This window comes from Micropterus dolomieu, linkage group LG11 (genome assembly GCF_021292245.1).
Source record: "Micropterus dolomieu isolate WLL.071019.BEF.003 ecotype Adirondacks linkage group LG11, ASM2129224v1, whole genome shotgun sequence".
In the NCBI taxonomy this organism is placed as follows: Eukaryota; Metazoa; Chordata; class Actinopteri; order Centrarchiformes; family Centrarchidae; genus Micropterus; species Micropterus dolomieu.
In genome coordinates this window covers 25,257,578-25,280,298 of record NC_060160.1, presented here as the reverse complement: position 1 = coordinate 25,280,298, position 22,721 = coordinate 25,257,578, and the positions used below count along the sequence as shown (strand labels likewise).

General features: G+C 40.0%; 2 protein-coding genes across 3 annotated transcripts; both read left to right on the top strand.

Moving 5' to 3' along the window:
- The first annotated feature begins 265 nt into the window (after nucleotides 1–265).
- On the top strand, nucleotides 266–18,005 carry wdr35 (WD repeat domain 35). 2 transcript variants are annotated; one of them, XM_046063147.1, is made up of 28 exons: nucleotides 266–687; nucleotides 800–917; nucleotides 1,888–1,959; nucleotides 2,090–2,182; nucleotides 3,226–3,354; nucleotides 3,528–3,661; nucleotides 4,052–4,217; nucleotides 4,317–4,462; nucleotides 5,378–5,503; nucleotides 7,335–7,520; nucleotides 7,751–7,786; nucleotides 7,893–7,953; nucleotides 8,994–9,138; nucleotides 9,555–9,624; nucleotides 10,034–10,087; nucleotides 10,185–10,294; nucleotides 10,910–11,129; nucleotides 11,241–11,321; nucleotides 11,442–11,578; nucleotides 13,199–13,402; nucleotides 13,499–13,645; nucleotides 14,383–14,515; nucleotides 14,675–14,785; nucleotides 15,547–15,711; nucleotides 16,048–16,188; nucleotides 16,367–16,523; nucleotides 17,063–17,303; nucleotides 17,496–18,005. In XM_046063147.1, the coding sequence occupies exons 1-28, from the start codon at nucleotides 664–666 to the stop codon at nucleotides 17,644–17,646; spliced, it is 3,558 nt and encodes a 1,185-aa protein (XP_045919103.1). In that variant the 5' UTR covers nucleotides 266–663; the 3' UTR covers nucleotides 17,647–18,005. The 2 variants fall into 2 exon arrangements, with proteins under 2 accessions (XP_045919103.1, XP_045919104.1); XM_046063148.1 differs by lacking the exon at nucleotides 7,751–7,786.
- A 2,438-nt stretch (nucleotides 18,006–20,443) lies between these two features.
- Nucleotides 20,444–21,821, top strand: LOC123979273 (potassium voltage-gated channel subfamily S member 3-like). Its single transcript, XM_046063124.1, has one exon. It carries the CDS (start codon nucleotides 20,444–20,446, stop codon nucleotides 21,779–21,781), a length of 1,338 nt encoding a protein of 445 aa, XP_045919080.1. The 3' UTR covers nucleotides 21,782–21,821.
- The last annotated feature ends 900 nt before the right edge of the window (nucleotides 21,822–22,721 follow it).

Here is a 22,721-nt window from a genome sequence, read left to right as displayed (position 1 = left end):
TTGTATTATAATTATATATAGGCTATGTTGTGCTGGTTTAGGCTTTTTTTTTATGGTGGTCAGTTAGGTAGTGGGTCAAGTACGTTTTCACAGCAGGCTTAAGTAAATGCAAGACAACCCTGTAAAGCTAAATAAAGCTCAAAACTCTCAAATAGAACAGGAGTGACGATTCTACAAAATTAATGTCTATCAGAAGTACACGAACAAGAAAAACTACAATTACCAGAAAGACCCCAAACCCAACGCTTCCGGTTTACGGTTACCACGGGAGACAGAGGGAAGCTAAAGCATCGAGTACTGCAGTCCTCCAGTACAAGCGATGAAACGTCGAATTTGAACAGTTTTTCCAATACATTCGCCTACGTTATTCGCTATAATTGTAGTCGGCCATTTCATTGATGAGGGTACATTTAATGGTAACCGCCTCTGGTACTCGGTATCTGTCGCGTTAAGTAGTTAACCTTAACTAGCAAAGCTAAGTGGATAAGCTAACGTTAACGTTAAATTTACCATATCGAGGCCCGCATGATGTAGCTAGGTTGAAAAAGTTAACGTTAGCTGTCAAGTTTAGTACATAGCGTTGGGTAAGTGTCTGTTGATGCTAGTATAACTACGCTGTACGCAATTCATCTCGGCTGAAACGACATTAACGTTACCACCACCATGTTTATCTACCTCAGCAAGAAGGTTAGTGCCTTACACTTCTCGGTCTTCTACCTAACGTTGACCAACTATATAAAACTTCAGCAAAGACATAGATGTTGGTAACAATGTGGCTTACATTTCCCGTGTTTTATAGATTGCTATCCCCAACAATATCCATCTAAAATGTGTCTCCTGGAACAAAGATCAAGGCTTCATTGCTTGTGGAGGAGACGATGGTCTCCTCAGAGTGCTCAAGCTTGAAACTCAGACAGGTAAGTTCAGTGGATGGAAATAACGGTGTGCACAGTACTGGTGTAAGCTCATGGTTTCAACTCATACAATACACAATGCAAACTTGTTTGACATGTGCTGGATAAAAAAAACCATATCCTACCTAAAACGACTGGAATAACTTACTTCCACTCATAGCAGAAAAATTGTTGGGTGGTTAGTCCATTTCTAGTATCTGAGATTGGTAAGACTTGGTTACATAATAACACTTATATGACACAACAACAACAACAACAACAACAACAACAACGATGATGATGATGATAATAAATAAATCCAGTGTAGTAAAAGGCTAAAATGACTACATGTGTAAAAGTTGTTATAAAGAAATCCACTGTTGATTACACAATAATCTGATGTTGGCTGGGCCTGGTTTCACTTGTGACAGTATGTGTCCTTGTTCACATTTAAACATTCGACATATATACATTTTTTATTGCTGTTAATTCGCTTTAATAAAATCAGTCAGCTAAATGACATTGCAAACGCAAACTTTTTGGAGTTTTGTTTAATAATGTTCCATACATTCAACTTTTTGTTCTTCTGTCACAGTCAAAGCTGTTATGTAATAGCCATGTGACTGAGATTTGAGGGTTTCTGAAACAATGATTTCTTACATTGTTTAAGAAATCTTCTGAAACTTTCATAATCTTTTTGGCTCTGCCCTGGTGCCTCAGTGTCCACTCACAGTTAGTTAGTAGAAATGGCACTAACTTGTCCACTCCGTCTGTTGCACAGACCTGCTATTGTGTTGCTATGTTAAACAAACAGAGACGACCACCAACAGTAATGTGCAACAATCAGTAAAACGTCTGCTGGTATTTAACTACTGTTCCAATGCTGTAGATGAGTGCTGCCCATTGTAAAAAGTTTTTTAAAAAATTCCCCCATAGAGAAGCTTGAACATTGTTGACGTTCTGAACCTGACCTCTTTTAATGCTTTGTCAACAGATGATGCCAAACTTAAAGGTCTCGCTGCACCCAGTAATCTGTCCATGAACCAGACTCTAGAGGGACACAGTGGTAAGTTATATTTAGTAGTTGGCAAACCCATTATCAATATATGTAAGTAACAGACAGCATCCACAAAATTTAAAGTTTATACAGGAGCCACAGGAAATGTATCTGACGCTTTATGATTAATACATTGCAGGCGCAGTGCAAGTGGTCACATGGAACGAACAGTATGAGAAGCTGACAACAAGTGACCAGAATGGACTTATCATTGTATGGATGCTCTACAAAGGTGATTACTGTCATCAAACTAAAAATACAAGTAGGCTTGTAATAAGCGCGGCTTTAGCTGTGTTTCGACCAAAGGAACTACACCCCCAGAACTAGGAACTTTTGGAGGAAATCACTGCGTTTCCACCGAAGGGACCAGGGTTTAAATTTAGTTCTATGGTCTTTATTTTACCCCTTTCCAAAAGTACCGGTACTTTGGGGGGCTTGCCTTGCAGTGAATTTCTGAATGGCACCCCCTATTGTTAAAATAAAGCCAGATTTAAAAAAAAAAAAAATGGGCATTTATACCTGTAAGCTCCAGCGGGTAAAATTTACCCCTATAGAGAATACAGTCATTTTAGCGCTGTTCATGTTGCGCGTTTAGATAAACATTCTATGTTGTTATCGGCAACGCCTTTCCCACTACAGAACAGCTATTGGAGTTACGCTAAATACAGGGTCTGAAGTTGTTGTTTTAAGTTTTCATCAGTCAGGAAGTTTTGACACAGAGCTGAAGTCGGTCTCCTCTTCTCCAAAACAAGTGGAACAGCTGATTACGGCAGGTAATAAAGCTTGTTCAAAATCCTGTTCTTCCGACGCTCAGGTGGACACAGACGTGAATGCAGCCAGCTGATCTGCAGGTCTTGTCGGCTGAAAACGTTTTAATAACCTTCCAAACTGCTGTCTCTGTGCTCTGGTTATTTTAAGAACTTGATCGCTTTATCCAGTATGTTATTAAATTTGTAACGATCTTTATGATGTGTCTCTTCATTATACTCCCACACAAAGCAAGCTGTTTTAAATGGTCAAGCATAGCCTATAGTTTTTCAATAATTCCAGTCAAATCTGATGTTCATTTATAAATTTTGCTCATGGATAGTGGTAAATTTTTTTTTTAGGGCAGATAGACCTACATCAGCTGGTTAATTTGCCTAATCTTCACAGGTCGATGGAAACGCACACAATAAGGGGCTGAAGGAACCTTTTAGTCCCTTGAAAAGATAGCCGAGGTCTTTTGGTCGAAACGCAGCTTTTTATAGTTGTTTGTCTTTGCCCCCTCCGAAGGTGCATGGTACGAGGAGATGATCAACAACCGGAACAAGTCGGTGGTGAGGAGCATGAGTTGGAACGCTGATGGTCAGAAGATCTGCATTGTGTATGAAGATGGAGCCGTCATTGTAGGCTCTGTAGATGGTAAAATAGACTTAAACTGTCACCATTAAAAATCTAATAAATGACAATCAATTACAGAATTTTTCCAGCTAAATTTGGCAAAATATTGTCCCTTGACAGGGATTGCTTTGTTCACATACTGAGGGAATGATACGAACATGTACAGTAGTATAAATGCCTTTTTTATTTGGTAGGAAACCGGATCTGGGGAAAAGAGTTAAAGGGAAATCAGCTTGCTCATGTAGCATGGTCACCAGATAGCAAGATCCTCCTCTTCGGCATGGTCAACGGGGAAGTACAGATCTATGACAATCAAGGAAACTTCATAGTGAGTACATAAACATGAGTAAAGAAAGTTCAGTTAATTTTAGTGTGTGCCTTGTATTTTCATCGGTGCAGCTTTCAGCGCACATGGAAAGAGCAGATCTGTAAGAATCTGTTATCATACATTTTTTTGACAGGGTATATTATGGGCAAAACATTTTAAAGCTTTAAATGGTGATATATTAAGTTGTTACTGATAAATAATAATAATAATAAATAATTTTAAAGTTTTGTAAAGCCCTAAGTGTAGGACTTGAAAATATCAGACTTTGCCAACCTAAACTGACTTTGATTCTGCCTTTCTTTCAGGCACATCAGATCTTACCATATGCTCACTTTTACTGATTACATATATGTATATGTTGACTTTTTTATATTCTATGTTTTGTTTCAGATGAAAATGACCGTCAGCTGTCTCACCAATGCAACTGGAGCTGTCAGTATAGCAGGAATCCACTGGTACGCAGGAACTGGTGGTTACATTGAACCGGACTGTCCATGTCTTGCTATCTGTTTTGACAACGGAAGGTGCCAGATTATGCGCTTCGAGAATGATGAAAGTAAGAAAAAAAACAGTATATTGCAGTTTATTATCCAGGTTACACTTGAATGAAATGTTTACCAATGGTGCTGTGCTATGCTGCTGCCCTTTTCTTCAGACCCGGTGTGTATTGACACTCAGATCAATGTGGTCAGTATCCAGTGGAATCATTGCGGCAGTGTACTGGCGGTGGCGGGTTCTCTCAGAGCCTCAAATATGGAGAAAGAATTTAATGTTGTGCAGTTCTACACACCATTTGGAGAGGTGAGGGTGAAGATTTTACTTACATAGAATTTTATCCATAAAGATCAGAATTATAAAGAATCCAATGTCTTTTGTTTCTGTTTTTTTAAGAATGAAATACCTCGCAATGTTAGTTTCTCTTTTGATAAAAGGGTAAATGGCTATGTTGAAGAATTATTGTGAGCCAGGTTCAAGTGTGAATAAGTTTAACATAGCATGGTTTATTGAGCCCGGCCGAGGAGACACAGTTCCAGCATACAACATGTGAACATGTCAGATGTCAACACCAAATCTGAAGGATAACATCTTTTGGTCCCTTTTATGTTTCTCTCTCCCCCCTAGTGCCTGTAGGTTTCTCTATTAGGTCATCCTTCACCTAGAATAACTAATCTATCTGATGTTTAGACTCCAGTGCTTCGTCATATTGGAATCTCTCACTATCCGTGAGTTATACTCTAATCTGTTGAGTCAGTGAGTTCTTTTAAACATTCTTGTAGGAATCAACCTTGTAAGATTCCCAGAGCACTGATATCTGCTAGCCTGACGCCTGAGCTACTGTCTCTAACTAATCAGTCTATTGTTGTCTCCCTGACAAGGACAAGTACGTGTGAGAAATACTTAAAGCTAGAATGTCAGAAAACACTTATGGGATTAGCTAAATTACTCTAAGCTAGAACTGTCTTACCTTTTCTTATTACATCAACAAAGCCCCTTAAGAAATATTCTCAACAGGCTACATTCTGAAGCGCTTTACGAGGTTTTTTCATTCAACCGTTCACGCACACACTCACACTCACAGACCAATGGCAGCGTGCTACCACTCACGATGCTGGCCAAACATCTAGAGCAATTTGGGGTTTAGTGTCTAGCCCAAGGACACTTAGAAAAAAAAAGTTTTAAATTATGCACTTGCTTTGTTTTTTGATATTCAAACAGCATCTGAGAACTCTAAAAGTTCCTGGGAAGCAGATAACAGGAGTTGCCTGGGAGGGAGGAGGGCTGCGTATTGGCCTGGCTGTGGACTCCTACATCTACTTTGCTAACATAAGACCAGACTACAAGGTAAATGCTAACACTTGTGTGGGACTTTTAATCAAAGTTTTTGGGAGAGAATTAATTCTTAAAGATGCTCGTGGACAGACAAAACCTATACTTAATCTGGCGAGAGCACTGTTAAAACCTTGTTTGCAAATTTAAAAGTAAGGGTGGACTGGTAATCTGGCGAATGCCCAGTGGGGCCGGTTTAACATAAATTATTTATTTATATAGGCTTTTTTTAAAAAATGGGCCAACGATCGGGCCATAAAGCACGGAAAGTGGCCCATTGGGTAATTTTCTGAAGGCTACTGACATTGGGCTGATTCAGTCACATCCCTTACTAGCCCCCACTCCCTCCTCCTCTGCTCTCTGTTTCTGGCGTTGCGGGCCAAAAGTTTTTTTAAATTCTTCAGACAGCTGCCACCAAATGCGCGAAAATAACAGCTATGTTTGCTACCGGGGCTGCAGTAGCTTCAACATCAGCTGCAGTACCCTGTGTGGTGCAGGCACAGGCACCTGAAACAGTAAAGGAGAGCTGTGGCCGCTCACAGGCAGAGGAGGAGGCGTGAGACAGCGGAGCAGAGTGACAAAGTGACAGAGCTGAGGGCGAGAGAGCAGGAGGAGAGTGGAGGTGAAGCGGTTAGCATGGAGTAGCTCAACCTGTAGGGAGGGAGCAGGGAGGTGGGGTCATTTACACTGGGGACGCTGGGGACATGGAGGCTAGCCACCACTTTTTGAAAGCATTTGTTAAAAATGTTCTGAAAAATAGCTTGCACCAAGAAATGTTAATTAACAAATAAAAATGCTATGAGAAGGCTGATTTGCACAATAAGCCTGCAATGCAGTGTAAATATAGAAGAAAACTGTGTCCCAAAAAACGTAACCTTGGCTAAAAACAAGAATAAGCTACTGGATTTTGTGCTTACCTTTATAAAAAAAAAATTCCAGCATAAATTGTTGCAGAAAATTTCTCCAGAATGCAGGAAATTAAGTGTTTAATGCTCAAAGTCTTCTGGGGGAGGACCCCTAGACCCCCCTATCAAACATTTCATCAATAAAAAGTTTTTCTAAATAGTAGGCCTATTAAACTAGTCTTGTCTTATTGTCATGGTCCCAATCTTGTGCAAAGTCACATCTCATGTGTTTCATCGCACCCTTAATCTGAACCCTTAAATGGAAGGATGGTGTATTGGTAAGGGGTGTCCAACAGATGTTGGTAGGCCACCTGGGCCAAAAATGCCAGGGCCGATTTTTGTACCCGTCCAGCTCTGCTTAAAAGCATTGATCAGGCCAGAGTTATAAAAACAGATTAAGTAGTGACATGAAGTGACAGTGATGACAAATCCAAATAAACAGGATGTCACATGTCTTTCAGTTAGAAGAATGTTTGGATTATCTTTACATGTTCCATCCATTTGTAAGTGTCTAAACGTTCTTTTGGCCATTGATTTTCTCTTTCACGTGGAAGGTGTGTGTCATAAAATACATACTAGACATATATTTGGTGTTTTAGTTTTATGAAGCAACTCTTGATCCTACAGCAAAGACAACACCTTGCTTGTAGGATCTGTCCAGAAAAATAATAGGTCATATGTTCCTGTCTATTATCACACATTGAAGATGACTACGTAGTGTATTCCTTTCTTAAATAAAAAGGGTGAAATTAGTCATAGCAGACCATTTTCTATAAACCTACAGTGAAAAGTACTACTTGGAAGATGTAGCTACTGCACAGTTATTCAGACAAAGGGGTTCTTTGAAGGGACATGTGTTTTTTATTAATTGACAAATTTTCCTTTCCAGAGTTTACAAATGTCACACAAAATCTCATCAGCTCTTTTATGTCCCTTAACAGTGGGGCTACTGCTGCAGCACGGTAGTGTATGCCTACACAAAGCCAGAGCGGCAAGACTACTGTGTGGTATTCTGGGACACCAAAAACAACGAGAAGTTTATTAAATATGTCAAGAGCTTGATGTCCATCACTACCTCAGGGGACTTCTGCATCCTAGCCAGCAAGGCAGATGACACCCAGCCTCAGGTACAAACACGTCCTAACTTGGCAAAAATCTTGTTGTGATGAACATTGCAGATTGACTTGATATGCTAGTTACATGCTGTATGATTCAGACAAGCTTATCGATTGCTGTGTATGTACTTTTACATACTTGGGCTGATACAGTAGAAGATGGAGAGTAAGATGTAAGAGTAAGGATCACAAATGTTTCTCTGCTGTCTTGCCCCCTGTTTTTCTAATTCACTGGCACACAGGAGGATGCTGAGTTAGAGTCTGGGAGTCATTCAAGGGTAATGTACAAATTAAAACCACACACTCAAAATGAGAACTATTTGTTTTGATAAAGAATCATACATTGACCTGTAGAATGAGTTTGCACTGCTGTGTGTTTTTCAGTATGTCCTGATTCTGTGCAACTCCATTGGGACTCCACTGGACTCAAAATACATTGATATTGGTGAGTTCATACATTAAAAAGAGACATATTAATCTTGTGATGCCACATTTTCTTGTCAGAACTCCATTAAAGTGACGTTCTGACATTATACCATCTTCTAAACAAGCTATGTGCCCTACAAGAGTGCATACAGTGAGAATACAGAAGTGAATGTGGTAATAATCTTCTTGTGGCACAGCAGTGGGCTGATCAAAGTCTGAATTTACCATGAGGTTCGTGTAATTCTTCTAGCCAATGTGAAAGATCACACCCTGTGCATAGAGAAATGGTGGCTGGCTTTCTGCCACCTGCCACCCACAGTTACATCTTTCATGGGCCCACAGCGTCCTATAGCAAATAGACAGTGAGCACTGGGCGTCTTTATATCACACAAATAGTCAGCATTCTGTCTCTGTTTGATGTGGCCAAATGTTTGCTGAGAAGCTCAGGAACAGTTCAAAGTCTGCAGATTTTAAAGACTTCTCATGGTCTGTATCAGGTTTGAGAGACCCGACATTGTTGAATAATAAGAGAGTGAGTTGAAGTTAACGCATTTTGGAGGTGTGTCCTCTCGTGGCCTCATGATTGCTTGTTTTGCCAGACTAGTCAAAGTGGAAAATAAATCTGTTTGAGAACAGTATTATACAGTAGTATCTTGTATTTATCCACAAAGAAAATATGGACACAATTGTTCCTCGTTCAAAGTTACAGATAATCTTCATCTTCGATCTTTGATGTAGTTTGGTAAAGTTTACTGTAAGAGAATGAATTGTATTTTATGTAACTTGTCACCACCCAAATAAAATGTAATACCTAATTATTATTTATGTACAGTGCATGTACTGAAACTGTATAGTGTGAGACCAACAAGAACCAGAAAAAACGTTCAAATCCTCTCTGTCTGTAACATTAGTAACACAGTCTGCATTTGAAGCTTGGTACACGCATGATCCCCTCCATGACACAAATAAGAAGTGGATACAATGTATTGAGTTGCTCCCAAATGGCACAAAATGATATACCCTCTTTATAATAAGTCTGTCACTTGCCCACTTGGTCAGATCCACTGTTTGTCACCATGACCAAGACACATGTGATCGCTGCATCCAAAGAGGCTTTCTACCTGTGGCAGTACAGAGTGGCGAAGAAATTAACAGCTCTGGAGATCAATCAAGTGACCAGAACTAAGAAGGAGGGAAGAGAGAGGTGAGTTTTTTGTTTTTACAGTACATCGGAGCTCAGTGTTGTGAGGACTGTATTTAACAAAGCCAGGTAGTGGATGGGGACAAAATATAATGCCCACATCAGAACTTACAGTAAACATTGAGCAGATCATGGAAACTTACACGCTTAACCTCAAGGCTAGAGTCTGTGAGTCAGTGGATGACACTGTGGGTTTACTGGCTCACTGTAGGGTGTTGGTACTGACAGTGCCATGACAAGGATTCATTCATCGGAATCAAATGCCACTGAGGTTCCAGACAGGCTAGGCACAGCCTAATATTCTGCCAGGGCTAGCACCCAGACCACAGTTCACCTCAGCGGAAAGGGCAGCTGTTTTTCTGGTTGTCTGGCTGTCTCTCTGGCTCTTTCTCATTTGTTTTCACTTCCTTCCTTTCTAGGGTCTATCACATTGACAGCAGCCCATCTGCAGCCAATGACAGTGGTACAGATTTTGCAAAAGCCTTCACAGTAAGACATTTCTACCTCTCACTCTACAAAAACACTTCTGAGCCATCTTTAGTAGAGTAAACTGTGAAACTATTATGTTACATTTTAATTTTGGAACTTTCCTATTGAATTGTTAAAGTTTCTGTATAAAATGTATTATTTTTAGATACACCTGTAGTAGTAGTAGTAGTAGTAGTAGTAGTAGTAGTAGTAGTAGTAGTAATAATAACAATAATAATAATAATAATAATAATGATAATGATAATGATAATAATTATTAATATTTAATATATACTTATTATAACTATTATTATTATTTATTTAAAATAAATCGTTAGCTCACAAAGGAATCAATTCAATGAGAATAAAGTAAAACAGATAAATTGTATAAATTGTCATATTTCACGTGTATGTTTCTGTTCTGTTTCAGGCAACTCGAGATCCCATTTGTTGTATTACAGCAACAGATAAGACCCTGATTGTGGTATGTACATCTCTATTTTATTTTATAAAAGTTTGAATAATTCCATAAAATGAAAAAGTAAAATTAAAGTTGAGTGTCTGGGTGCGTGTGCTTACAGGGCCGTGAGTCTGGCACCATCCACAGATACAGCCTCCCAAATGTTGTTCTCATCCAGAAACACATTTTGAACAACAGAGCCTACTATCTGTCCTTGAACTGCAACTCCAGGCAAGCACTGATCGAACTCGTTACAAGAACTTTTTTTTTAGGATTGGTAACCTTTCACATTCCAGATATTAATGAGCTGGCAAAAACCTTATAAATGTAATGTTTGGTTGTTCTACTAATGTAACTCACACTGTTCCACTGGTGGCCGTGTTGGAAAGCAGCCTGCATCAACGGTGAATAGTTTTTAGAAGAACGCAGAGCAAATATGGGTGGATAACAGTTCTGTTGGGCTTTACTGGTGCCACACTGGCAACAATGTGCTGCTCCTGCGGCAAATCATATGCAACATCCTACATATCAAATAAAGTGGTTTGGGTGGCTACATGTCCATCTTAAGATAAAGACAGGTACAAACAACAATAGTAGGCTAGGGGTAGCTACCCCAGCTAATGGGTATGATGTTTTAAAGCGATCGTATCGATACCTTCATGTAGATGAAAAAAATAATAAGTAAAAATAATTGTATTAAAAAGAAATAGCTAAAATACAGATAATCGACATGCAAAGAAAAGTGAATTCCCAAGAAATTACCGTGGTTCTCTAACTTGATGCACAGCAGATGAAATATTTCCCATTTGCAGGGCTGTTATAAAATGTAATTATCGTTTTCTTTAGTCGCCTGGCCATAATCGACATCGCGGGCGTGCTGACTTTGTTGGACCTGGAAGTTCGTGCCTCCACAGACGACAGCACAGGAAACCAGGCATCCACAGGAGATCCATCCAAGTTTGAGCGCAAGGATGTCTGGGACATGAAGTGGGCTAATGACAATCCTGATCTGTTTGCCATGATGGAGAAGACCAGGATGTACGTCTTCAGGAACCTAGACCCAGAGGTGAGTGCTCAGGTGTTTGTGCGACAGTCAGCTGCATTGTCTTATTGGCACTAAATAAACATTTAGCAACTGTTGCAATAATGTATTGTATTTTGTATATTGTAAAAACAGGAACCAGTCCAAACATCTGGATACATTTGCAACTTTGAAGACCTGGAAATCAAATCTGTACTGCTTGATGAAATCATGAAGGTGAAGAGATGGTTTAAGTCCCAACACAGTCATGTTAAAACATAACCACTTATGCTAATATCAACATATATATTTTTTCATAGTTTCAACTGAAAGTTTTGTTTTGCATTTGCTTGACAGGATCCAGAGAGGCCTAACAAGGACAACCTCATCAACTTTGAAATCCGCTCCCTGAGAGACAGTCGTGCATTGATTGAAAAAGTTGGGATTGAAGATGCCTCACAGTTCATTGAAGACAATCCTCACCCAAGGCTCTGGTAAATGCACATTTTGATATTTACTTTTGATTCAGCGTAAAACCTGGCTTTAAGTTTAAGGGCCATATTATAATTGCGCAAGCGCAGCAACAGACTCTGTGGGTGTCTCTTTAAGCACACCTACTGTTTTAATTCATGTATATGTGCAGCAGTGCACAGAGTAAAAGATCACAGGGCGGGGTTTTTAATAAATGCCACATCACTGGTCACATCGCTGTGAAACACATGTGCCAATTACAGTGAGGCATTGACGACACAGGCTCTACAAATGAAGGATCAGCCTCTCGAAGAAATCGTATTGTTGTCTGCGTGGTCCTGATTTAATGAACTGAAGCCGAATGTTTTCATACAGTATAAAGCAGCTGTGGATAACAGATCCAGAGTGGAAGTAATCACTCATATTCAGTTATAGATAAATGCACAATGGTTTACTGATGTTTGTGATTTCCCCTCATTAAATATTATTTTTGATGCAGATTTAAACACATCTACTGGTTGGGGAGGGTTTAATTACATTTGTTTATTTAAATTTTAGGCACTATTGCATTATCGCTGTGCATTTGCTCCAAGAATTTAGTTTGCTCTTGTTGATAAAACCACCAAAGTGGCAGCTATTTGACGTGCAACAAACAGAGGTGGTTAAAGACATCTATTCTCTGCACAAAGTTAAAGACCAACAACTCACTTTGCACTCCCTCATTTAAATGAACCTCCCATCTGTGCACTTTGCAGTGTGGGCTGTGCATCAGAATACCACACAGATGGGAAAAGCATTTTTCAAGGTCAGAGATATACAAAACTGTCGGACTGCTGCTCGCACTGGTTGTTGCGCCACTGCGAAAATAGGGCCATAAATGATGATTTAAAATGTTCAGTTCAAAGTACCATCATGTATTGTGTCCTCATAGGTTCTGTAAGTTTGCCTCTCTCCCGTGTAAACTATCCATTTCTTTATCTGTTGGTGTTTTGCTTCTAGTTTGACACAAAATCATCACTTCTTGGGCAACTTTTGATTTTCATTTAATCAAAAAATGTACAAGCTTTCACGAATAAAGAGATTGAATCCCTGTTATTTTATTTTTATGTGGTGATACAAAGCAGCTAAATCTATTCTCAAAAGCAGTTCCTGAATTGTCTAACTAATCAATGGCTGCGGTCAGAACCATTTTCCATCTGAACATATACTCTGTGCTGGTGTGGGAGCATGATAGAGTGTAAGAGATTTATGGTTATAGTCTTTTGAAGCAGCAGCTTGATCGCAATGGCTTATGTGTGTTCTCTGGCTGGGGTGTCAATTCTTACAGCATCCCTCAAACTCTGGCAACATCAAAAAATTCCCTTTCTAGGAGTCAGTTCCAGTCTGTGACATAAGGATACTCTTTGTACTCATCTCATAGAATTATAAAGTCATAGAATCATTGTGTTTGATACAGATGGCTTGATTACAGACACTTATTTGGTAAAGACCACTTACATATTGATTTACAGTTACAAGTAACACTCTTAGTCATGGATTAGTTAGTGAGTTAGTAATAGCTCCATTACAGGTTATATCATGCCATGCAGCTTTACTGGTGATTGTAGCTAACCACCTCTCTCTCTCCGTTATGAACCTGTCAGGCGTCTACTGGCTGAGGCAGCCCTCCAGAAACTGGATCTGAAGACGGCTGAACAGGCCTTCGTCCGTTGCAAAGACTACCAGGGCATCGAGTTTGTCAAGCGCCTGGGCAACCTGCAGAGCGAGCCGATGAAACAGGCGGAGGTGGCAGCTTACTTCAGCAGCTTTGAGGAAGCTGAGCGGATGTATCTGGATATGGATCGCAGGTATATTTAGCTATATTTGTTCGGGCATATCTGATAGGGACATCAAAACCTTATGCCCCCAGGCGTGATGGCTATTGGGTGTTTTATTTCTTGCAGGGACCTTGCCATCAGCCTTAGGATCAAGCTGGGAGACTGGTTCAGGGTTCTCCAGCTGCTCAAAACTGGCTCTGGGGACTGTGATGATACGCTGCTGGAACAGGCGTACAATGCAATTGGAGACTACTTTGCTGACAGACAGAAATGGTATTTAAATTTAGTTTACCAGTTCTTTCTCTGGTTGTGTATTTATCAATCCCAAGACTGTTGTTAATACAATGTGGTGTATTTAGTATCCAAGCTATAAACAATGCAGATAACAATTAGTTAGTGCCTAAGTTGAATGGTATTATTAATGCTGCCAATAAAGAGATTTCATTATTAAAGGGTAGGTCAAAAATGAACACACTGTTTATACTAGCTGTGAAGTGATCCCTTCCTAACATGTTTCCAGTGTAAGTCCTCATTCTGTGCAAAAATGCATTCAGATTTTCATCTGAAACTAGTTAGGGGATCTTCCAAAGTTAGTCATTTGAGTGCAAAATTCCCTCTTTTTTCCCCCCACTTGTGTGCTTGCTGAGCCATATGGGAGGAACAGTTACAAAAAGAGTGATTTTTGTACTAAAACGTGTAACTTTTTAGACACCCACTTGATTTAACTAAAAATACTGAAGCCTTGCGTTAGCTTCAGCTAAACTTTACAGTGCGTTTCTTGCACAGAACAAGGACTGTGGTTTTTCTCCCCCATCATTTACATTGGAAAAATTGTTAGGAGAATAGCCAGTATTGAGAATAAGCATTATTACAGTGAGCAGTAACTCTTTCAGTGTACTTAGGAGCTTGTAAGTGTTGTTGTAAGACAGGCTTGGAAAAAAAGCCACATGATTTAAGATCAAAGGAAACAAACAACATAATTTTTAAATATAAATCCTTTCTGTTTCAAGGGTCAATGCAGTGCAGTACTACCTTCAGGGTCGCAACCAGGAGAGGCTGGCAGAATGCTACTACATGTTAGAGGACTACGATGGTCTTGAAAGGCTGACCACTGCGCTTCCAGAGAATCATAAACTTTTACCGGTGAGTCAAATGTTGAGGTTGAACCAAAAATAAGTCTTTGATATTCTCTTTAGGCTTTATGTACAGGTTCAGACACCAGTGACTCTGAATCTGTAGCTTTTAAATACAACCAACACTACAGTATCTCCTACATTTCCATTCTCCATCTCTATGTTGCAGGAGATTGGACAGATGTTTGCCACTGTGGGCATGTGTGAACAGGCTGTGAACGCTTACCTTAAGTGCAACCAGCCCAAAGCTGCTGTTGACACCTGTGTCCATCTAAACCAGGTGAGAGACAGACAGAAAACCTGTGGCGCCAGAATATCTCAGTGACGCTCTGAAGACAGCGATCTTCAGACAGCTTTGGACCACAGCAGTCACAGTGGCACCTGCTGTCCTCCCACTCCCATCCTCTTCCTGAGTGATATTTAGCCCTAGAGTGTGAATGCTGCGTTCGGACTATGCTCTTCCAATGTAAATTTGAGCATTTGGTTCAAGAAAAATTATTTTTTAACTGTTCTTTGTGCAAGTTTGATCTTTATGTACATCAGTAACATAAGCTGCAGCTGTGCTTTAATTTATAGGATGGTACATTTGCTCTGTAATTCACCATGTGTTACCATGAAGTCATTAGCAGTCCTGACTTCCTCCCTTCTGTGCAGTTTTTCCTCCTGCGTTAATATTGTGGTTTTGACAATGAAATGAACAGGCTGTCACTTTAACTGTTTCCTCTTTAACCTTCCTGTTGGCTCATCCCCAGAATGTTTGAAAAATACAGTGTTTTTTCACGCCATCCAACTGTTGTGCCTTGACTATGAGTGAGATATGCAGCTATGGATCATTGTCAGCAGGGTTGGAGTACTGGGAGCCAAAAAATGGACTAGTTTAGTGACGCAGATTTTCACTGAAAGCTAAATTGAAGTAAATGTTGCACACATAGCAATGACTTTTGTGATTAGTATTTCAGATTAATTTGCCAAAAAGCCATAGGCAAAAATAATGCTGTTGTAATTTTGTTTTTGAAGAAATGTTGTCATCATTTCTTACAGTGGAACAAAGCGGTGGAGCTCGCCAGGACCCACAACATGAAGGAGATTAAATCTCTTCTTTCCAAATATGCTTCACATCTGCTTGAGAAGAATAAAACTTTAGAGGCAGTGGAACTGTATCGGAAAGCCCACCATTTTCTTGATGCAGCCAAACTCATGTTTAAGGTAGTCCTGGTTTCATGCTCACTAGAAAAACCTCAAGTTGTATGTGGCTTCTACATTGAGATAGAGGTGTGTTCCTTAATAATAATGGTGATTGTTAATATTTTCAGCTTCCTTCAGCACCCTTAGAGCAGTATTTTTAACAGAGTTAATCATTTGAATAAACTGGAAAACTCATTTCAGACATTTTTATGTTATGTTAGATACTGGGCAATTTGAAAGCAATGGGGAAATGATTAGTCTTTAACAAATATAAATATTTCCTATGCTTATATGGAGCACATTAATTGCTGAAATGTTTGTGGGCACATACCATGGAATTTGTGGCTGCTGTTACAGATAGCAGATGAGGAGGCGGAGAAAAGGACCCGACCACTGCGAGTGAAGAAGCTCTATGTGCTGGCAGCACTTCTTGTTGAAAATTACCACGAGCAGGTGAAGACGTCACAGCAGAGCAAGGCCAAAGGGAAGAAGTCTGAGGTAATATATGTCATACATACCGTATATATACTATGGATGTATTATTCTTTATTTGTCTTTAACAAAAGCTTGTTTTCAAAAGGTATCGATATGCATCATGTACTGTGCTGTATGTCATTTGCTAGTGTATGGGACAGTAGATGGTTTAGTGTATTTATTCTTCTTTTGCTGGAATTAGGCAACGTTTGCACTTGCTGGGCTGCTTGAGGAAGATTCAACCTCTTCAGACAATCATATTGTGGACAATGCCTGGCGTGGAGCGGAGGGGTATCACTTCTTTCTGCTAGCTCAGAGGCAGCTATATCAAGGCTACATGGAGAACGCAATGCGCACAGGTACAAAATTACATACAGTAGGACAGTTGACCTTATAATGTCATAATTAATATACAGTATTTTCCATAACTACGCAAAGACAGATGTTGAGTTCATGAGCTATTATTTAGTTTATACAGTGCATTCCTTTTTCACATTTATTAAGAAAACAAAATCACAAATTAAAGTATTCCACAGGTTGTCTCTCCACACATTTTTGAAGTTGACTATATTCTGGAATTTGTTGCATTATTAAATTGTATTAAATACTTTGGTATAATTTGTGTAAATACGTAAGTCAGTGCTGAGTCATTAGATCAGTATCCTTACTATGGATTTTGTCACAGCTCTCACAAGCCTCTTTACACAGGCTCTTATTTCATTTTAGAATCAACAGCAGTAACAACTGTACAATGCCTGACTAACTTCGTCTTGCATGTGAGGCCAATAGACACATCTTTACCTAGAGTCTCGGGACCTAGGCTGAAGTCAAGTTATTTTCCTATAATAGATACAACCTAACAGAGAGGAAGTCTCACCGTTTCTCTCCATTTTTAAAGCCCTTCACCTGCGCGAGTATGAGGACATCATCCCAGCGGTGGAGATCTACTCTCTGCTCGCCATTTGTTCGGCAGCCTACCGGGCCTTTGGCACCTGCTCACAGGCCTTCATCAAGCTGGAGTCCTTAGAGAGTCTGAACCCTGAACAGCGGCAGCTTTACGAGGATCTGGCGCTGCAGATCTTCACCAAGCACACCCCAAAGGACAGCCGCATGATGGAGCTGGACAGATCATCAGAGGGGTGAGGGCACCAGGGAGTTCAGATCAAACTCTGGCCCCAAACAATGATATGTCTAGTTTCCTAAACTGTATGGCTACAAAATCATATCATCATATTATTTTAAAGTGTGTAAAGGCACTGTTTTGGAAGAAGGAGCATAGGGGCCTTAATAAATCACCATATTCTCAACTAATTCTATTTTTCCCCTTTTAGGACGGAAGGAAAATTACCCACATGCATCGTGACAGGTGTACCGATCCAGGAGTACCAGTTCTGGATGTGCGGTGTGTGTAAACACTGCGCTCTAGAGCAGGAGATCAGCAAATATAACTGCTGCCCGCTGTGTCACAGTCCTGTAGCATGAAGGTCAATCCCATAAGGATAAGGATTCATTTTTGGAAGGAAAACCACATATCAAAGCATTACATAACCTATATATATGTTTCTTTTTCATGAGTTTGTGGAACACATGAACTGAAATAATAGCTGCACGTGGTTTGAACTGAACGGTTAACAACTATGAAACTCAGCTATGGCGATGCTAAAAGAACAAGCACCTAAACAGCAGTCAAAACAGCAAAATAAATGTTCAGTGAGCTTCAATTTAAATGTCTTTAATAGCATAGTTAAATGTTGTAAAATACATGAACGAATATAACTACTTTGTTAACTATTTTTATATGGAAGTAAACAGTGAATAAACATTAATACATCAATTTAAAATGTATTATGATCTGATTTCCTTTTGCTGACCTTTTTAATGTCATGCTGCATTGTTGACCACTGTGTATGATGTGGAAAATACTGTTCACCAAGGACGGATGGCTTTCAAGCCATTATCGCCAACTAGTTCACTTGGAAACTAGCAATCAATACCCACACCATCAGTAGTGTTTACTGAGGACATCACTGCACTTGGGAACAGTGGGAACTTAACAAATATCTGTGTTGACCTGTGAGGAAGTCTTACATACATCCAACCAGATGAAATACCTCTTTAAGTGGGGTATGTCCCGTGCTCCCCAGGGGTCAGTTTAGTAAATAAATAATAATGACATGTTTCAAAGGGAAACGTTGCCTCTCTTATGCTTCTTAAATCATGATAGAATGGAACTTTCCAGTTTTTAACCTTTACATTTCTGTGTCAAGACGGACATGTAATGAATAATTATGAATGTATGAACTCAAATGGTTTAAAAAAAAAAACAACATAACCATCAACATTCATATGATGGTAAATAATTCACACAACTCTAATGCATAAAATAATCTTAATGAATTAAATGTAAAACCATATCCTCATGGCTCCACCGCTGCAGTCTGTACTGAGGTTCCTCTACAGTCCACCCTGATTGTCCTCACATACAATCTTCTCCCGCCCTCTACTGTCAGAAAATGGCATCAGTGAGGAGGCTACAGCATCATAAGCAGGCATTGTATAAAAGGTCATTTTTAATTTGACTTAGCATATTTAAGCATATTTTAAAGATATTTTCTGTAATGCTTTTAGTATGTGTTGCAGAAGGAGATTATATTGCTGATGTTCATAGTACTACAGAGTGATTTGGTGTGCTGCTGCAGCTTGATTTGTCTTAAATATCACATACATTGACTAATATTGAATAGTTTACTCACATTATACACTTTGTGTACTGTGTATTATAGGCCTTCTGTTATTAAGGTTTTTGAATGAATTCTGTGAATTATACTCCATGTCCACATATAAAAAATTGCCAGTACATCCAGATTTTAAAGTAAATGCCTGCTACCCCAAACCAATATTGAGTTTTTGAACATAATGTGCATAATCTTAAATATTGTGTGTATGAATGATGTACTTGAAAGGTTGTACTGAAGGCCCGTTTTTATTTGCAACCAATGGTTTATTTAGTAGTTGTTATGTCTTATACGCCCATACTGTGTTCTAGTAGTTTAGCAGTTTATTGTACAAAAGGTTTTAAATTATTTGAGGCAAAAGTCAGCACAGAAAATCCACAGCAGGATGAGAAAAGAAGAGAAACAGAAAGCAGCTTTAAAGAATAATGTAGGCACTAAAGAATCATAAAATATTTACAGAGATACATTTGCACACCTTAAACGAGCTGGCGGGCCTTGGACACTGGTAACATATCATACCAAAGCTTAAATGTGTCGTACAAATCAGCCTGTTAGTTGGGCATGATGTGACAGCAAAATGAGTGATCAGTTCATCAGTCCTGTCGGTGCTGTAGGTGCGCTGCGCCCTGCGCTGGACTCAGGAAGGACCACTGCAATGTGCCATGGACACTCCGGACCGAGCAAAGTAAACCAGCTACAGGACACCTGCTCCGCCAGAACAAAACATGCTCAGGTATGCTGCTGTAATAATTTACTCCAGTTTATGTAGAGATGCTTGAACAGGAAATAAACTAGTCCCTACTGCGACCGTTGACGTTGATTAGCTAAGTTAATTTTATTTCACGGTTTTCGGGTAATTTGGTGCAAAACTCCCAACGTCCTTGCAAGTGGCGCACAGAGGCTGTTTTATTTCACGTACTTTTTATGACACTGACAAGTTTTGGTGCGGCAGAAACGGGTCAAATCTGACCTTGGCACTGCAATTTAAAACGCTTCATTACAATAGAAGTAAGACAGTGCTACTCGTTTTAGAGCTTCAAGCCAGAGTGACTGAGGAAAACTAAGTCAATGTTTGCGTGTAAAATGTTGGTCTAGATAGGCCTATCATAGATATCTACCATAGTAAACATTAATGGTGCACCAATATTATAATTTCATCAGCATTAGTTTAATGCTCTGAGCCACTGGGAACAAATATGTCCAATTTAATGAGCCAGTTTTTCTTGTGTTAAGGCATGGGTTCCTTTATGTGACTCAAAAAATTGAATAATGTTGTTCATTTCATGCAAATGCATACTGTAGACTACTGTAATGATGTGTAACTTGTCTAGGTTGTAAATTAAAACTGCCCAACAATACTGTCATTTAACCATTCCATTACAGGGTGTCACAGAAACCCAGATGCAACTTGATGCTTGACAGCTTGACAAATGGCATGTAAGAAAGTGTGAGGCGTACTAATTTCATTGTCTTTGTATGCAGGCAACAAAGCCTCTGAGATTTTCACCAAAGACAGCTGAACAGCATCTCGCAGCTGCTCCATCATGGTGTATGGACAGATCCTTCATCGGCACAGCCCTGATGATTTATTTATTAATGTCAATGTTGGTGGTTTCAAACAACGAATGGAGCACAACATTCTGAAACGATTCCCACAGACGCGTCTGGGTCGCCTTCTGTGTTGCAGCTCCAAAGAAGCGATCCTGGAGCTCTGCGACGACTTCAGTCCCTCTGAAATGGAGTACTATTTTGACCGCAACCCATGTTTTTTCTCCTACGTACTCAACTTTTACCTCACAGGCAAAATCCACCTGGTGGATGGGCTGTGCGTAGTCTCATTTTTTCAAGAGATTGAGTATTGGGGCATCAAGGAGCGCCACCTGGACTTCTGCTGCAGCAACAAATTCTATGAACTGATGTTTGCTGAGGATAAGTGCTGGGATCAGAGGAGTGATGAACTGCAGCTCCACAGCTCAGACTCGTCTGTTGAGGAGCTGTCAGCTTTGGAGGAGGACATAGAAATGTTTGAAGGCTCCTGGTGTGCAGATGTCCGCAGGAATATTTGGATTCGACTTGAGAATCCAGGTTACTCCACTTCGGCCAAAGTGATGGCTGTAGCATCCCTAACTGTGGTCATTGTCTCTATCGTTGCCATGTGTGTCCACAGCATGCCAGACTTCCATCAGGTGGATGTCAATGAGAAGGAGATTGAAAACCCAGTGCTTCATTTCTTTGAGAGCCTCTGTGTTCTTTGCTTCTCTGCAGAGTTTATTCTTCGTTTGGCTGTTGCACCATCAGCCAGGAAGTTCTTGTGCAGCCCTCTCAATATCATTGACTTAATGTCAATTATGCCCTTCTATGTCACTTTAGTCTGTGATATAATGGATGAAGGTGAGAACACAGACCTGGAGAATGTTGGCAAAGTGGTGCAGATTTTGAGGTTGATGCGAGTGTTTCGCATCCTAAAACTGGCTCGCCACTCACCTGGCCTTCGCTCTCTTGGCGCCACGCTGCGGCACAGCTCCCGTGAAGTGGGGCAGCTGGTGCTTTTCTTGTCTGTGGGCATTTCCATGTTTTCTGTTCTTATTTACTTTGTGGAGAAAGAATCCCCTGAGTCAGAGCTGCAGACTATCCCCATAGGCTGGTGGTGGGCCACCATTAGCATGACTACAGTGGGCTATGGGGACACGGTTCCCATTACACTTGCTGGAAAGCTGATAGGAACCCTGTGCATTATCTGTGGGCTGCTGATCGTGGCTCTGCCCATTACTAACATCTTCAATAAATTCTCCAAGTTCTATCAGAGGCAAAGACATATCTCAGAAGAAGCAATAACTGAACCCTCTCCGGCAAGTACAGGGGTTTCCTACCCGAATGCATAGGCAACTTAGCAGTGGAGTAAGTGGAGCATATGCATCCCTGTTGTTTAATTATTAACAAATCATTAATCACATCATTATACAGTCAGGCTAGCATGTGTTGAATAAACCTGCTTGGCCCGCTGACTCCAGCCAAATTGTAAATTAACCTAAAATAGGATTGTACTGTCACTGACATGCCCAAGCACAGTGTGGTTCTTAGCATTTTGTATTATCCCTGTTGATTTTATCATTTGGGATGTAGTGTAGGTAAAACATTCATAAACACAGTTTACCCACCTTTTTCAAATGCAACATGGGGTTTATTACCCTTTTTATGAGTATACCATTATCTAATATTGGAATATTGTAAAGTTTACCCACCTGCCATGTTACCACTACATCTCCGCTGTGAATTTGTACAATTACTGTTAATATCTCAGGCTAATTTGCTGCCACACTCTCTCCCTCGCCCAAACCTCTATTAGAGCCCCCTAGCATGTTTTCCAGGTGGTGTAGAAATGCATGTAATTTGTTTTAAATTATATCACCACACTGCCACCAATTATGTATCTTCCAAAGTTTGCTCCCCCATTTTAAAACATAACCAGGCTCCCATGCCAGGATTTTCAAACATTTAATCCTCAAAACTCACAACTCGAGAAGTTGTAAAAAAAAAAAGAAAAAAAAAGCTAGCTAGCATACAGACTGTTGCTTTAACTTCATGGACTTTTATTTACAGTATGGAAAAGTCAACACAAGTGCAATACCCCGTTTGCAAGCCAGTAAAACACCACGTCACATTTCATTCTTGCATTTACAGCAAGTTTTTAAAATTCCTAATTTGGGCCAACTGAAAATATATGACACTGCATTCTGTAGTTGTTGATGCCCTGTCTCCATTCCTGCCATGCTGTTGCAGTCCTCATCTGCTATTGATCCATGCGTCTTGTTCTCATATCTC